Source organism: Armigeres subalbatus, unplaced genomic scaffold (genome assembly GCF_024139115.2).
Source record: "Armigeres subalbatus isolate Guangzhou_Male unplaced genomic scaffold, GZ_Asu_2 Contig170, whole genome shotgun sequence".
In the NCBI taxonomy this organism is placed as follows: domain Eukaryota; kingdom Metazoa; phylum Arthropoda; class Insecta; order Diptera; family Culicidae; genus Armigeres; species Armigeres subalbatus.
Window position 1 is genome coordinate 106,328 of NW_026942506.1, and position 15,695 is coordinate 122,022.

The window sequence follows — 15,695 nt, forward strand, 5'->3', positions numbered from 1 at the left end:
TATGGGTAGTCCACAACGCGTTTTTTCGCCTACTATGTCAGCCAACGTCTGTCGAGTCGACTAGTTAGAAGATATTTTCTGGGTTACTGTGATGGTCCGTTCAAACACCTTCCAAAGGATTTTCTATTTCACATCTCGATATTTCCATGAGTCGACCGTCGCCATTTCAACATCGATTCATGAGATGGAGGTTTGACTGCAGATCATCATGCCCGGTTTTGTATTATGCGTTCAAACCTAGGTTCGAACTGAGCATGATTATTTTCTCCACAACACACCAGATCGTTGCAATTTCTTGATTATCCGACATTCCCAGTTAAATTTTCCGCTTCCCCATTTAAAGAAAACACTGTGGATCCTTGTATGGATCCCAAGGCGAATTATATTGCGGTTAGTCGAGAGTATTCGTCGTTCTTGAATGAGCAAATGCCCTTGGATCGTATGTTCCGGGAGCTGCAAGGCCATTTTAAGTAATAAATTAAATACAATGCTTGGTTCTCAGATACACATTTCATTATTGAACGACAACTGAAATGAAAGTAAAGTTAATAAGCATTGTATAAAACAAATGTGTACTCTTTTGTAAATTCCTTTGTTGACAAAGAAATAAACAAATCAATAGATATCATTGGTAACGGGTAAAATCACCGTCTGCTTAGACGAAAATTTCAGTTCAGTGTTTGGACACAGTGGGCTGCGAAATGGTGAGTTGACATTCGGGAAGGGGCACCTAACATAGCTCTGGTCCTCACAAGTTCCAATACTCACGCTTCCACGGGTCTTCCAATGACAATTGACCGCCAGCTAAGGGTTGCGTACTTAGCTGGTAGTGCAGCCTGGGCTCAGTTGTCCTTCTGACATCAGCTAGAGTGAGAGGGTGCGTCCTGTGGGGTCTGTCTAGGATGTGGTGGGGTTCGACAGTGGGCTCTGTTGAACTTTTATAAAAAGCTGCATGTGTCCCCAAGCAGACCCTATCAAAGCGACCGTGTGCCGCTCAAAGCGCACCAGCCTAGTCCCGGTGTTGGTTGGGACTTTAAACAAATTTGACCCGACTGACCGAGCGTCTGTTCACCAAGGAGGTGCGGCTCCAACAGCGTCTGTTCTGGCATCCAGCGGCTGAGTATGAAATGCTATTCCCCGGAAGCTATACCTAAGATGGCAGCCCCATCCCGATGGATAGGGAACCTTGGGCCAACAACCTACTGTTCCCGAAACATCAATTTGTTCGAGAATCCGATAATGAAAGAATACGGACTGATTTTACGGCGACGACTCTTAGCGCGAAACAACGGACACGAATAGGAACATGGAACGTTTTAACCCTAGCCCAGCAGGGTAAATTGGCACAACTTGCCAATGAGGCACGCCACATGAAGCTTGAGATCCTGGGACTCAGTGAAGTCCGTTGGCCAAACTTTGGAGAACACAGAACGCCGTCGGGACAAGTTCTGCTATACTCTGGATTACAAGGTGAACACGCTCCCCGGCATCGCGGAGTTGGCTTCCTTCTAAGCGCTCAGGCACACTCTGCGCTTATGAAGTGGGAACCTTTAAGTGAAAGGATAATCGTTGTCAGATTTAGAACACGGGTCCGAAACCTTACTATAATCCAATGTTATGCGCCAACCGATGCTGCCGATCTGCAAGACAAAGAGAACTTCTACAGTCAACTCAATGCCGTCGTAGATAGAATTCCGAAGGGTGATATCAAGATCTGTTTGGGCGACTTCAATGCGAAGATCGGATCCGACAACTCGAACCATGAGCGCATTATGGGATGCCATGGTCTCGGAGAAATGAGCGAAAACGGAGAGCTGTTCGCAGAATTTTGTGGTAATAACGACATGGTGATCGGGGGATCGCTCTTCCCTCATCGACCGGATCACAAGGTCACGTGGGTCTCCCGTGACGGCTTTACAGAAAATCAAATCGACCACATCTGCATCAGCCGAAAATGGAAACGGAGCCTTCTTGATGTACGGAATAAACGTAGTGCCGATATCGCGTCTGATCATCACCTCCTCATCGGCGAAATACGCCTGCGCATTGCGCAGATTCGTCGACAGGAGGACAGAGTTGGACGACGTTTCAACACACGCCGACTGGAAGATGCCACGGTGAAACGGTCCTTCGTTGAAGGACTGGAGACGCGTGCTGCAGGTATTCCGGAAGGTGGCAGCGTGGAAGACCAATGGACGGCCAGCAAGAATGCCTTCATCGCCACCAGCGAGAATAATCTGGGCGAACTGCGGACCCAGAGAAAACAATGGATCACCGATGAGACCTGGAGGAAGATAGAGGAGCGAAGAGAAGCCAAAGCCGCGATAGAGCGATCGAAAACCAGAGGAGCCAAAGTCTTAGCCCGTCAACGATACGCGGCTCTTGCGAAGGAAGTAAAACGCTCATGTCGACGGGACAAGCGAGCGTGGGCAGACTCTCTGGCCGACGAAGGAGAGAGAGCCGCCGCAACCGGGGACATTCGCCTCCTCTACGATATATCACGACGCTTAAGCGGGGCAAAGATGAATGCAACGATGCCTGTGAAAGACGCGAATGATCAGTTATTGACCGACCCAACTGACCAGCTGAAACGCTGGTTCGAGCACAACTTTTTCAAGTGCCAGCCAGGCCATCACCACCTCGGCATGATCTGCCTAGGATCCGACGTATAACACGCGTCAATACCGAAGCTCCATCACTGCTAGAGATTCAAACAGCCATCCAAAGCATGAAATCGAATAAAGCCCCAGGGGTCGACCGCATATCAGCCGAGATGCTCAAAGCTGACCCCATGACATCCGCTCAACTACTGCATCGTTTATTTCGTAATATCTGGGACACCGCAACTTTCCCGGTCGACTGGATGCAAGGTATCTTAGTGAAGGTGCCCAAAAAGGGTGACCTGACTGTATGCGATAACTGGCGAGGCATTATGTTGCTGTGTACCGTTCTCAAAGTTCTGTGCAAAATTATCCTAGCCTGGATTCAGGAGAAGATCTATGCGACTCTCCGGCGGCAGCAGGCCGGATTCCGTGCCGGAAGATCCTGTGTGGACCATATTGTCACGCTCCGCATCATTCTGGAGCAGGTCGCTCAGGATGGAGATCTTTCAAGTCGGCCCTTTGCACCACCGGAGGTGTACAGGATCCATAAGTAAGTAAGTAAGTAAGTTTGGACACAGTTCTTGTCATACTGTTTATAGCATAGTCCAGGTATATTTAGCAGAAATTAATATGTTCGAAAGAATAGAATGCTTAGCACGATATCTGAACGACAAGAAATTTAAAAGAAAATACTAAATTTGTATTGATAATAACATTTGTTATTATTCAGTTATCAGTTAATCACATGATTGATAGCTGTTTGCGCACATACAACGTCCGGACTGATTACGCGGTGTTTCTGAGACGCGCGGTGATATTGTCACTAATAATAGTCACTTGTTCACGGTCACTAAAACACTTTATATTTTGCTATAGACAAACTACAACTTGTGTTTATTGAAAACGAACGAGCTACCGAACGCGATGGTTTATTGGTATCAACTAACTGCCCTCATGCGCTCTGCTGCTTCTATATCGTAGAGACGGTTTGAGCGATCGAGAGGCGATCGGCTCAATCTCTTACCTATCTACATATACTGTCTCGCATGACGACTAACGAAAGGTGTACATTGTGCGGTTATCTGATGTGTTTGATACGAGATAGCATGTAGTGCACGGAGAATGAGTGACCACGTGCCTAGGGTGGCTCTCGCTACATAAGTTCAAAATTTGTAATTTCTGCTTAGGCCCAGACATAGCCGGCCACCTTGAAAGCTACGGATTTCAAAACTAGTTACTTGCGAATTTCTTAAATAATAATCTTACTGACTAGTATAATTCACTTTTATATTCACACTACTTTGCTGCTGCTTTACGACGGTGTGACGATGTTCATCTTCGACGGTTGATCTGGTATGCTGCTTGCAACACGGCTGGCTAGCAGTCTTCCTTCTGCTGATTCTTCGTGATCTTCTTCTTCGGTGCGTTTGGCGGTGGTACGAACCGCTGCATGGCTTGTGAGCTTTCCTGTTGCTCCGGATCTCGGCTTTGATTCTTGGCGGGACTGACGGATGTCTTGAAGTATTCTACGATGCAGCGACTTGATTGATGACGACGATTTGGTAGTGTGCTTCCGTGGCCACCTTCAGAGTTCACTCGATTCCTTCTTCGGATGACGGACATCGATTGACGGTGGAGTGGTTAGTTGGGTGTCCTGTGGTTGTCCTCGAAGTCGACGGGGAAACGGGCATCATTCGCTGGAACATATGAGAGGGTGCTTTTTTAAATGGATTAACGAGAACAAAAATGACTTCCCTGGAAGCGGAGGCCCCTTGACCTCCGCTGCCGCCACCAACGGCGGTTCGATGTTCCAACGGACGAAAAAACTGCTTGCAATACTGACTAAAGTTGTCCAGGATGGATTCTGACGGTTGCGGTGAGCTCATACCGCTTCAACAGGCTGATCCGGATGACACCAGGGACGATCGTTGAGTTGGCCAAACTCCGATTGACGCTGGGAATGCTGGACCAGTAAGGGTTGCCAGATAGTACCTCGACAAAATGGACGGAGTTAGTATCGAAATACGCTTGAGTCGATGGACCCAAAAATATGCGGGATTCTCGGTTTGAGCATCGAATGGACGGACGGGACTTCACAGGATCTTGACTGACGAGCACATCTACCATCACCAAAGCATGTTTGTAGCTCGGAACGTTGGACTTCAAAGGGGAACAATAGACTGATGACGACTTGGCTTCAGGCGGAGCAGTGTCCCGGGGACCCGGGACCGGGTAGAACAACGGCTATGGGGTATGAAACTTCGATTACTTTTTGCAAAAATGATGGAAAACGGAGGCGGAGGCCACTGGGACCTCCGCGGGTGCCGAAGCACCACCGGTGGAGGCAAATTATGCCTCATCGTTCGAAGAATATGCGTTGTCCCTCATCGGAAGTATGCAAATCTTCGAGATCGCTCTACGGTATACTCCACTGCTAGTCTGTACGTCTACCACGCGAATGTTGTCATCAGAGCCTCGGAACACTTCGGTGACTCGACCGAGGTTCCATTTCAGCGGCGGAAGCCGCTCGTCCATCAATAGAACCATTGTTCCAACAGCTATGTTGTCTCGTCGCCTTGTCCACTTCGTCCGATTATGCAGGTCGGAAAGGTACAGTGTGGTCCACTTCTTCCAGATTTGCTGAGAATATGCTTGGGCTCGCTGCCAAATGGAAAGACGGTTTGTTGGAATGTTTTCCAAACAAGGTTCAGCGATAGCTGTCAACGGACGTTGCACCAGGAAGTGACCTGGAGTAAGGGCTTCGAAGTCTCCAGGATCATTACTGATTGGAGTAAGCGGTCTAGAGTTCAACACTGCCTCAATTTGAGTGAGAACTGTCTGCATCTCGTCGTACTGCAACGTTCGCGTTCCGATGACCTTTTTGAAAGTGGTCTTGAAGCTCTTCACGGCTGCTTCCCAGAGACCACCGAAGTTTGGAGACCTTGCTGGGATGAATTTAAATTCAATACCCTCAGCTGCGGCATTGCATGCCACAGCGTTTTGAAACTGCTCCTGCTCGAAAAGATTTAACAGTCGTTCATTTAACAGAAGTTCACGCTTGGCCCCGACGAAGTTCTTAGCATTGTCGCACATTATCAAAGCCGGACGACCTCGACGAGCAGAGAAACGTTTAAGTGCCGCCAGAAATGCCTCCGTGGTGAGATCTGCGACAAGCTCGACGTGGATTGCCTTCACAACGAGGCACACAAATACAGCAACGAAGCATTTCACGGGAGGACTACGACGCTGGGGATAGGACACCAAAAAAGGTCCACAATAGTCCACACCAACCTTCTGGAACGGAGGAGCGGGGTTCACCCTTTCTGACGGGAGTTCTGCCATTAATTGCGCATGGCATCTTGGTTTGATACGGAAACAGGTGACACATTCATGCAAGACCTTCCGTACCAGTTTACGTATGTTCGGGATCCAAAACCTTTCTCTGGTGCTAGCAATGACAACTTGTTGTCCGGAGTGAAGCATCTTCAAATGATAGTGGCGGATTACCAGCGAAGCGAGAGGATGACGATGGTCAATGATCATTGGATGCTTCCGATTCTCGGATACAGCAGCGTTCCGGAGCCGGCCACCAACGCGAAGTATTCCACCCTGCAGCATAGGATTCAATGGTGATATTGCGGAGGAATCTTTAATTTGAGTCCCACTGGACAGATTTGCTATCTCTTGCGAAAAGCATTCTTTTTGTGATAGCCGAACTAGATGTAGCATGGCGTCTTCATATTCTTGCGAGGTGATTAATCCGACCCTTCTAGTACCTCGGTTGACACTCTGCACATTGTGGTGGAAACGACGAATCCAAGCTACCAAACTAACTAACGATGTCAGCGACGAGCGTAGCGAGAATATTTCACTTGGCGGAATTGCTTGCAGCGGTAGCGCTACGATTTTTCGTTCTTCGAGGGTAGCTGGATCTAGCTGTTCAACAGCAACTTCAGCGTTCACGGGCCAGAAGTTTCGTCTTTGACGCAACCAAACGGGTCCATTAAACCAAAGTGATTGGTACTCCAATTGAGCGGCTGATATGTCACGCGAAAGAACATCGGCTGGGTTTTCGATTCCTGCGACATGGTTCCATAAACCACCTTTAGTCAGGTGCTGGATCTCGGACACCCTGTTCGCGACAAAAGTTTGCCATCGCGATGGAGTCGACGCAATCCAAAATTTAACAACGTTGGAATCAGTCCAGAAAAACGACGGAATTTTCAATTGGGTAGCTTGGCTAACCTTCTCGTAAAGATGACTGAGAAGCAATGCGGACGAAAGTTCTAGACGGGGCGTTGAAAGCTTGCGCTTCTTTTTCTTCAAATCCTCCAGTGGTGCTACTCTGGACTTTGGCATCATTAATTGAACACGAACAGAACCATCAGAAGTGGTACATCGCAAATACAAACAAGCACCGTATGCGCTATCTGAAGCGTCGCAGAAGCCGTGCCATTCGACTGAGGAACAGTCCCCACTGTAGTTGACCCATCGCGGAATGCTGATGGATTCCAAAGCACCAAGGTTTCTACGATACTCCAATCAAAATGCTTGAAGGTTTTCGGGAAGCAAGTCGTTCCAACTGACTTGCAGTTTCCACAACGTTTGGATGAAAATCTTGGCTTCGACGATTACGGGTCCAATCAAACCCAACGGATCAAACAATCTGGACGCATCGGAAACAACAGTCCTCTTCGTCACCTCTGTTGTCGTGCTCCACTTGGGCACAGTGAAGCTGAAATCATCGGTGGGTGGACACCAGACGAGGCCTAGTGTCTTGACGGTATCGGTTGGCGGTGGAGGATCCATCTCAAATACTTCTCGATTGTCGCGAAGATGCGGCTGCAGCTCGGTTAGGACCTCTTCACAGTTCGAGTTCCATTTACGTAACGAGAATCCAGCTGAGTCTGTCAGGCTAACCATTTCTGTGACAAGCTTCTTGCCTTCCTCTCGACTGTCGACGCCCGTGATCATGTCGTCGACATAAAAATCTTTACGCAGCACCTGTGCTGCTACTGGATGTGTGGAGTCTCCATCTCCTGCTAGTTGAACTAGACAACGAGTGGCGAGAAACGGAGCCGATGCGGTGCCGTACGTAACGGTCGTGAGTTGATAAGTCTGGATGGGTTGCTCTGAAGACTTCCTCCATAGAACAAGCTGCAACTTCTGATCACGTGAGCACATTTTTACCATTCGGTACATCTTTGCTACGTCAGCGACGATACCAATCCGACGCAGTCGGAACCGAGCGTGAATGGAGACGAGATCATCCTGAACTACGGGGCCGACCATCAACCCATCATTGAGTGAAGCACCTGACGTAGTTTTGCACGATGCATCAAACACAACGCGCAATTTGGTTGTGGTGCTGTCCGGCTTCAGAACGGCGTGGTGCGGCAAATAATAGCACACCGATCCGGACAGTTCTGCTTCGCTAACTTTCTTCATGTGACCCATTGACGAGTATTCCTCCATGAATTCACAGTACAGCTTCTTCAGCTGCGGATTTGTGGCAAATCGTCGCTCCAAACTGATGAATCGTCGTTCTGCGCTGCGTCTTGACTCTCCCAATTGCTCAATGATGTGCCTTTTCTTCGGTAAGCATACGACAAAGCGTCCTTCTTCGTCGCGGGTTGTTGTTTGCTTGAAGATTTCCTCACACTTAGATTCTTCTATGGAATAAGTACTCCTCAGCTGGCAACTTTCGAGTTCCCAAAATCGAGCTAGCTGCTCTTGAAGCTCCGCCGTGGAACATAGTGTGGTGGCGGCGACTGATAAGGAAGTACTAGTGGTGCGACCAGACACGATCCATCCGAACACCGTGTTTTGGAATGTTGGACCATCTTCGCTGAGCCGGAACCTCCCTTCTCGCAGCAGGTCGAGATAGTATTCGGCACCGATGATCATGTCGATGCTCGAGGATTGGTAGAAGTGCGGATCCGCTAGTGTGATGTCTTGTGGTAGATTCCACTGGCTTGTTTCGAACCCCTCACAAGGGAGTGGAATCGTGAGCTTCGGTAACACGTTGAACCGCATCACTTCCTCGAAATTAGAAATGCTTGCGAAGCGGGGACTGATCGTACCACGTACAGCTTTCTGCGAAACGCTTTCGGAACCACCGATTCCCTTTACGGTAACGTAATTCTGACCTTCTTGGAGATTCATTCGACGACAAAACTCAGATGTAACGAAGCAATACTGCGAGCAAGAATCTAGTAATGCTCTGGCCAACATCGATCTTCCGTTATCATCACAAATCCGCACGATGGCGGTAGAAAGCAGAACTTGTGTAGAAGGTCTTGTTTGAGACGGAAGGGATACAGTGTGTTGCAATGTGTTCAGTTTGTCTGTGGCGGACTGTGGGTTGGTGTTTTGCGAAAGTGTTTGGACTACTGATAGTGAAGTGGAGGGTTCGTTGTGGTTTGTGGTGTGTGCTGTCTGGTTGGTTGGTGTTTCCGGCTGTGCTTGATGTGTTGGTGGTTGGCGTTCACTTGGGGGTCTTGTTGTCGTCTGTGGAACGGAGGATTTGTATTTAGCACTGTTTGCTTCAAAGTGAAGCAGAGTATGGTGGTTTCTTCCACATTTACGGCAAACTCCCTTGCTGCAATTCCTGGCCAAGTGACCAGAAGACAAACAGTTCATGCACAGACCGTTCTTCCTCACTGCATCATATCGTTCCGGTGTCTTCATTTTTTGGAACCGCTTGCATAAGAATGCATGATGAAACGGTTCGGCACAGAAGCAACATCGACCGGTGGCGATCGTAGGATGGCTGACGCTTATCTTTGGTTTCTTCTGCTCGACGGGGGTGGCTTTGTTCAGTTCAACTGACTGAAGAACAGCGCAGTGATTCTTTAGGAAGGTCACCAGATTCCGGTAGGTCGGCACTTCCTTCGAATTATGCGAGGATTCCCAGAATCGAAGGGTTACACCATCTAGCTTCGAGCACACCATGTGCACCAGAATCGTGCTCCAGTCATCGGTGTTTTCTCCCATCTTCTGCAGCATCTGGAGATTCTTCTCGAAGTCACTGACAAGCTGGTTCAGTGATTCATAGTTCTCTTTCCGTATAGATTCAATAGAGAAGATGGCATCGAGATAGGCCTTCACTATCAGCTTCTTGTTGTGGTATCGTTCCTCAAGTGCAGCCCAAGCCACGACATAGTTGGCGGCGGAAAGTTCAATGGAACTGACTTCCTGAAGCGCTTCTCCGGACAGCGACGATCGCAGGTAGGTGAATTTGTCCATGTCGGTGAGTTTGCGGCTCCCATGAATCAGACTTTGGAAAGCATCACGATAAGATACCCAATCTCGAAGTTTGCCACTGAACGTCGGAAGTCTGATTTCTGGAAGTTTCACTTTAGAGAGAACGGACTGATTAGCTGGGGTTGCTAAACTATTGGATGCAGGTTTCGTGGTCTGTAGCCACTTCAAAAGCGCCGCTTTGGCCTTGCAGTAGCAATTCTCGACGTCCTTGGTCAACGCTGCACCTTCCGCTTCTCGCTTCTTGGATGCTTGCTCCAACCTTGTTCGACGATCCTTCTCCGACTCCTTTGAATCAGCGTCCTGCTCCTCGTCGACTTCATCCAGAACCACCTCAATTTTCTCGTGCACTTGATTAAAATCTTTAAAAGAACTTTCTAACAGCTGCAAACGAACTCCCACCTCATCTTTGTCGCGTTGTTCATCATATTCGCGCACAAACGAAGCCACTGAGTCTAAACTGTTCCGTATGCGCTTCTCTCGCTTTACTAAACTACGCAGATCGTCCGCCATAGTCCACTGTTTAGTACTCAAGCCACTAGCAAATAAAAAAGTTCACTTCACTGAGGAGTTCGTTTGCACTGTTCACTTTTCACCGCACTATTCACTGCCGCACTGTATTTACTGCACTGCTGACTGCCTATCGACTCGACATTCCACGCGCCGCGAGACGAACTGACCACCCAAGGATTGACAGCAACAGCGGAGGGGGAAATTGATCAGCGAATAAAAGAACCAACCAGAATCCAGCGAAAACCAAGACCAACTTTCTAACGAAAAACCACAGGGACCAGTTCCACTAAATAATGCCAGAACACTATTTCGCATGCAAATCGTTTTATTACCAATCAATGGCTCCGATCCATAATGGATCTGGAAATGCCGCAGACAAACACATGCACCTTTACTTCCCTGTATATCTGCCGTCCTCCGTGTAATCCGATTCCGTCGAAATGTCCAGCTCTCGAACCACCAATGGAAAGCTGTTTCGTCTTAGCACCCGGGTATAGGTTTCCGTCGTCAAACTGCAAACGCGATCTACCAGCAGCAGAACGGTACACTTGAATCACCATCCACCATCAGCTTTCAATCTTTCTTCACCCCGTGAGGGCAATGGCGCAATATCTTTTCAATCGCGCCCCACAAAGCACTTATTGTCTTGGCAAAGATTGAGCCTTTATGACCGTGAAACAAAACACTTGACGCGCAAATCTATCACACCGCGAATGATCCGGTTCAAAGGACCAAAATATGTTTGCGCACATACAACGTCCGGACTGATTACGCGGTGTTTCTGAGACGCGCGGTGATATTGTCACTAATAATAGTCACTTGTTCACGGTCACTAAAACACTTTATATTTTGCTATAGACAAACTACAACTTGTGTTTATTGAAAACGAACGAGCTACCGAACGCGATGGTTTATTGGTATCAACTGAACTGCCCTCGTTTGCTCTGCTGCTTCTATATCGTAGAGACGGTTTGAGCGTTCGAGAGGCGATCGGCTCAATCTTTTACCTATCTACATATACCTACTGTCTCGCATGACGACTAACGACTAACTAACATTGTGCGGTTATCTGATGTGTTTGATACGAGATAGCATGTAGTGCACGGAGAATGAGTGACCACGTGCCTAGGGTGGCTCTCGCTACATAAGTTCAAAATTTGTAATTTCTGCTTAGGCCCAGACAATAGCTAAATATCAAAATGATAGTAACTGCTAGAATTGAAAATGAACGGAAAAAGTTTGTTTTCTATATCTAATTAGAATTCCATCAATTGCTTTCTTTTATCACATTAGCAACTCGTTAACCAAGACGAGCCTCTACCCGTCAACTTCACCAAAAAAATCTAAAAAAATTCCGCATGAACTCGTGGCAAGTGCAGAGGTATATTCCACTTGCAGTGAGCGAGTGAATCCATCATCATTTGCTCCCTTCACCTACATTGACTCGCATTCTGACTTGTCGGGCGCCAGTGTGACCTAACAAATAAGGTCTACAGTACACTTGTACATTGAATATGAGTGGCTACTCCCAAGCAAACATCTGTTGGCTCTCTGTGCAAGAACGGCTGATCTGGTCATAATGTAGTAGCAACTACGGACAGTCAATCAATCTCAAGCTATGAAAAGTGTTTGCATTGCATAAAAAATGTGTCCTGTAAAATGTAAACCCGATGGTCCCTTCAATATCGAGTAAGGGAGAGTTAACTGTAGTTAAGGTTTTCTCAATTCTCTTCAGATTCGAATGCCCATTAGGAATCCCATCAACACAGATTTTTATTTAAAGCATTTCGCACCATTGCGCAATCTTTAATTGACTTTTGCCTCATTATCAAATATTTTGGAGTACAAAATTCTTAGAACAAATACTCGAAAAATTACGCAACGCAATTTGTGGTTCCGAGAAATTGAGAACACAATCATATTTTCTAATCTCATTCCGAAGACCCCATCACTTTCTCCACTTCTTCCATTGCTATACATATTTTGTATCAACATCGGAGCCCGCTAATCTGCTCAAGTCCTGAATCCTCTTTATATTTCTAATGTAGCGCGAAACATCCGATCTCTCCTCTTATACGGCAACTCTCACCACGAATCTCCACCCATTGCTACCGCCTCTGCCTTGCGGAGAATCATATTCTTTCGGAAAATATGTCTAATAGCAAATCATCCCACATGGCCCCGAAAAGCGATAGGCTTATGTAGAATAAGACAAGCCCGTCGGATCAGCGCAGCACCACACCGTCCCGTGCTCTGACAAATGTAAGGATGAAAGATGGCGGATATTTTGCGTTACCTCCCGCCACTCTAACCCGCTGCTCACGCACTTTTCCGGGGACGAGATATGAGTATGCTAAAATAATAATAAATTGTTGTTTTTAGAGGCAACGTTCCTACACCGCAAGAGTACCCGGCCAAAAACTTTCCTCCATCTAATATTGGGGTGCCGACTGCCATCGCGCGGAGCCAGGCAATGAAGATTAGTGGGAAAAACTGCTGTCCCAAACCACCGCCCCGACACAACGAGAACTGCTTCGTTGTCAGCATCCGGGTTCCTAGGCCGGGTTGGGTTCCGGGTTTTTCGCATTAAATTTGAAAAATGAATAATTGGAAAAATCTACGAGATCCGTTCCGATCAAACTCCGGTGGTTCTTCCGTTCGGATCCCGCGCTTTTCATCACAGAACAGAGCCGCTTTAGGAAAGGGGGTTTTGTTTATTGAAAATTGCTTCATTGCGAGTGGAAACTGGCACACGCAGACACTTCCGAACTGCCGAACCACGTTGGCCCGGTTACAGTTTTACGTGATTTTGACGAGATGAAACTGATGAAGTTTTATTCGCGGGGTGGAAGGCGGAAGTATCGCGACTTTGACAGAATAGGACTAAATCTTCTTCGCTGTGGCACGAAGATGACGAGATGGATGACGACGTAGGAATTTTACATTTCGCATAACCCGATTTGGTGCGACCGGAGTGGGGAAAGAAATAAATAAATGCCAAATGTGTCAAAACAGATGCGAATCACATCCATCAAGTTTCAATAGTGGCGGACTGTGGGGTGAGTGGGGTAATAAATTCTGAAGCAATTGTGAAGCCTGGTTTGAAAATATGAATTGGATAGGATTAGTCATTTGTTGCGAGTGGCATCCATGTATTAGACTACGCGGGCAAAACATAGCTCTAATATGAATCCGGGAGCAAGATTTTTAAAAACATTTGAAGAACTTTTTGTTGGTTTGGTTGTTTTACTCAAATGTTGAAATCTTTTCATATTAGAGAGAATTTCACCTTCGCTGATAAGCATTTTATTCTTCGCCATACCCTTTAAGTAGTTTAGTTTTAGCTCAACAAGTTATGCATGATTATTATGTCCGTCAATGCTGCAATGGCCATGAAATAATTTCTTGAAGTTTTGCTTGCATGGCGGGAATTGAACTCTCAATTTTAGGAAAATGTATTTGCACGACTGAAAATCCCACGACCAAACTATCAAACGAACTTTGCAGCGTATAAATTTAAAACAATAATCGACATTGTTATCATGCTTTTATGGCATCCGAAAAAAATAATAATCCAAATAAACTGCGCTTGTTTATATTCGATTGCGATACAAGGTTTACTCTTCAACTTTCCATCAGAGCTTTGACGCCATTATTAAAACAAACATCACAATAAACCAAAGAATCTTCATTGCATATCGTATCCTCACTTCATCGGGGTATGGCTCCGTCGTCCCCATCCAGGAAACAAAACATCTTGAGAAGATAAGCCTTCTCGTAACTCAAGACATGATTGGGCAGATTCCGTCTCGTTATCATAGGCTTAACATGCAGCAATTTTTCCTCGCGAAACATCCTCACAAGAAGCTAAACAAGAAAAAATAACAAGAACACCCATTACTGCTGATCCTCGGCATACGCAATTCAAATGAGTTACGTGCATGTGCTTACCTACCTACCTCCAGCGGGCGAACAGAGCCGCATTTCCATATTCCCGTTCTATTTTGCCTCAGCTCGGTCCCCTTCCGAACATTCGTTCGTTGTGCAGCATCCCGCGCGGAAGTACAGAGCTGCTGAAGCCAACGGCCAACAACCATTTGCACAGAACGGGATGTCCCCGTACCGAATAGCGTAAATCGCGGCACTGGCACTGCTGCTGTCTGCTGGCAGCTACCTACATGCCGTATGAATCCCGGTACTATGTACTCATTTGCATACGAAGGGGGTGGCAACATCTGCGTAGATATCGTTTCCCGTTCCCGATACCCCGGCCTAATCAACGTTGATTCGCGATATCCAGCGTGCGTGCGTATCTGAGCCGGGCTACGATGTGTGCGATACATGTCCCAACATTCGGTTGAAAGGAAATTAGGGACAGTGCTGTTTCGGATGAAAGGGTTCTTCGGCGTGGAAGCGCGGAACGTGTGTGGTAAATGAAAACAATGAAAGGGCGATTGGCGGCATATGAGGAAGCATAACTGGAGTATATAAGAAGCACAGGGTGATTCTGAATGTTAGCAATTGAATGGTTGAGTCAAATGATATTAATGGAATTAGGGTTACGGCAGGCATTTTCGTCTTTTCGTCATAGTCTAGAAAACCAATAAAAGAGACATTTTTCTGCCGAACTCATCCGTATCGAATCGTAAGCTCAGGAGAAACGTTCTGCTAAAGTGTAGTTCCAGCAAATGGACGTTGCTTCCATAGGTTTTGGCCCATACGACGATTGACGAAAATACCTGCCGTGTCTCTATCGCAATCTAATAGATTCTTTGTTTTTTCTTTTTTCAGGAGAAATGTGGAATAAAGGTAAGTTATTAAGAAATTATATTTTGTAACTTTCTTTTCTGCGGTGACAGCAACAATGATTTTACACACGAATTTCTGTCCCAAAAATGGAGAAGGATAATATTTTGATGACATATTTCGGTCAATCTATGAATCAATTAATTGAACCGTCTAGTCGAAGTACTGATTACTGATTAACCTAAGTGACACTTTGTTCTTAAGGTATTCATAATATGTCTCTAATACTTTTAGCCAAGATTGATCAACATGTCTTATGACCATTTGTAGGAAAAGCGTAAAAATAACAGCTTATAAGACAAATTTAGTTGCTTGGAAACACATGTATGCGAAACATAACTCATAAAAGTATTAAAATAATACAAAAATATTATTTTAACTTCAAGAAAACAAATAATAATGTCATTGATTTGACTAGAAGTTGATGTTATTTTCAAGAGAATTCTTCTTCAATAGCTCTACATTCCAACTGGACCTTAGCCTGAATTTCAACTTCACCAGTGTTCTATT

General features: G+C 46.4%; 2 protein-coding genes and 1 long non-coding RNA gene across 4 annotated transcripts; all 3 read right to left on the minus strand.

Annotated features, from left to right (window-relative positions):
* Positions 1-3,980: 3,980 nt before the first annotated feature.
* LOC134203223 (uncharacterized) lies at positions 3,981-6,962 on the minus strand. Its single transcript, XM_062678104.1, has 3 exons — positions 4,959-6,962; positions 4,492-4,847; positions 3,981-4,209 (listed from the first exon to the last, which is right to left on the minus strand). Exons 1-3 carry the CDS (start codon positions 6,960-6,962, stop codon positions 3,981-3,983), a joined length of 2,589 nt encoding a protein of 862 aa, XP_062534088.1.
* A 183-nt stretch (positions 6,963-7,145) lies between these two features.
* LOC134203224 (uncharacterized) lies at positions 7,146-10,379 on the minus strand. Its single transcript, XM_062678105.1, has one exon. It carries the CDS (start codon positions 10,377-10,379, stop codon positions 7,146-7,148), a length of 3,234 nt encoding a protein of 1,077 aa, XP_062534089.1.
* Positions 10,380-13,968: 3,589 nt separating this feature from the next.
* LOC134203220 (uncharacterized) lies at positions 13,969-14,586 on the minus strand. 2 transcript variants are annotated; one of them, XR_009977537.1, is made up of 2 exons: positions 14,335-14,586; positions 13,969-14,246 (listed from the first exon to the last, which is right to left on the minus strand). It is a non-coding gene; the product is annotated as an uncharacterized LOC134203220 (long non-coding RNA). The 2 variants fall into 2 exon arrangements; XR_009977536.1 differs by having other exon boundaries at positions 14,331-14,586.
* Positions 14,587-15,695: the final 1,109 nt, after the last annotated feature.

What these genes read in the sequence shown, in the direction of transcription:
- LOC134203223 (XM_062678104.1), bottom strand. Translation starts at nt 6,962, where the DNA reads ATGCCAAAGTCCAGAGTAGCACCACTGGAGGATTTGAAGAAAAAGAAG. An exon ending in CATATTCTTCGAACGATGAG is followed by an intron (nt 4,848 to 4,958) that starts GCATAATTTGCC and finishes CATACCCCATAG; the next exon opens with CCGTTGTTCTACCCGGTCCC. An exon ending in CGGATCAGCCTGTTGAAGCG is followed by an intron (nt 4,210 to 4,491) that starts GTATGAGCTCAC and finishes CGTCATCCGAAG; the next exon opens with AAGGAATCGAGTGAACTCTG.
- LOC134203224 (XM_062678105.1), bottom strand. Translation starts at nt 10,379, where the DNA reads ATGGCGGACGATCTGCGTAGTTTAGTAAAGCGAGAGAAGCGCATACGG.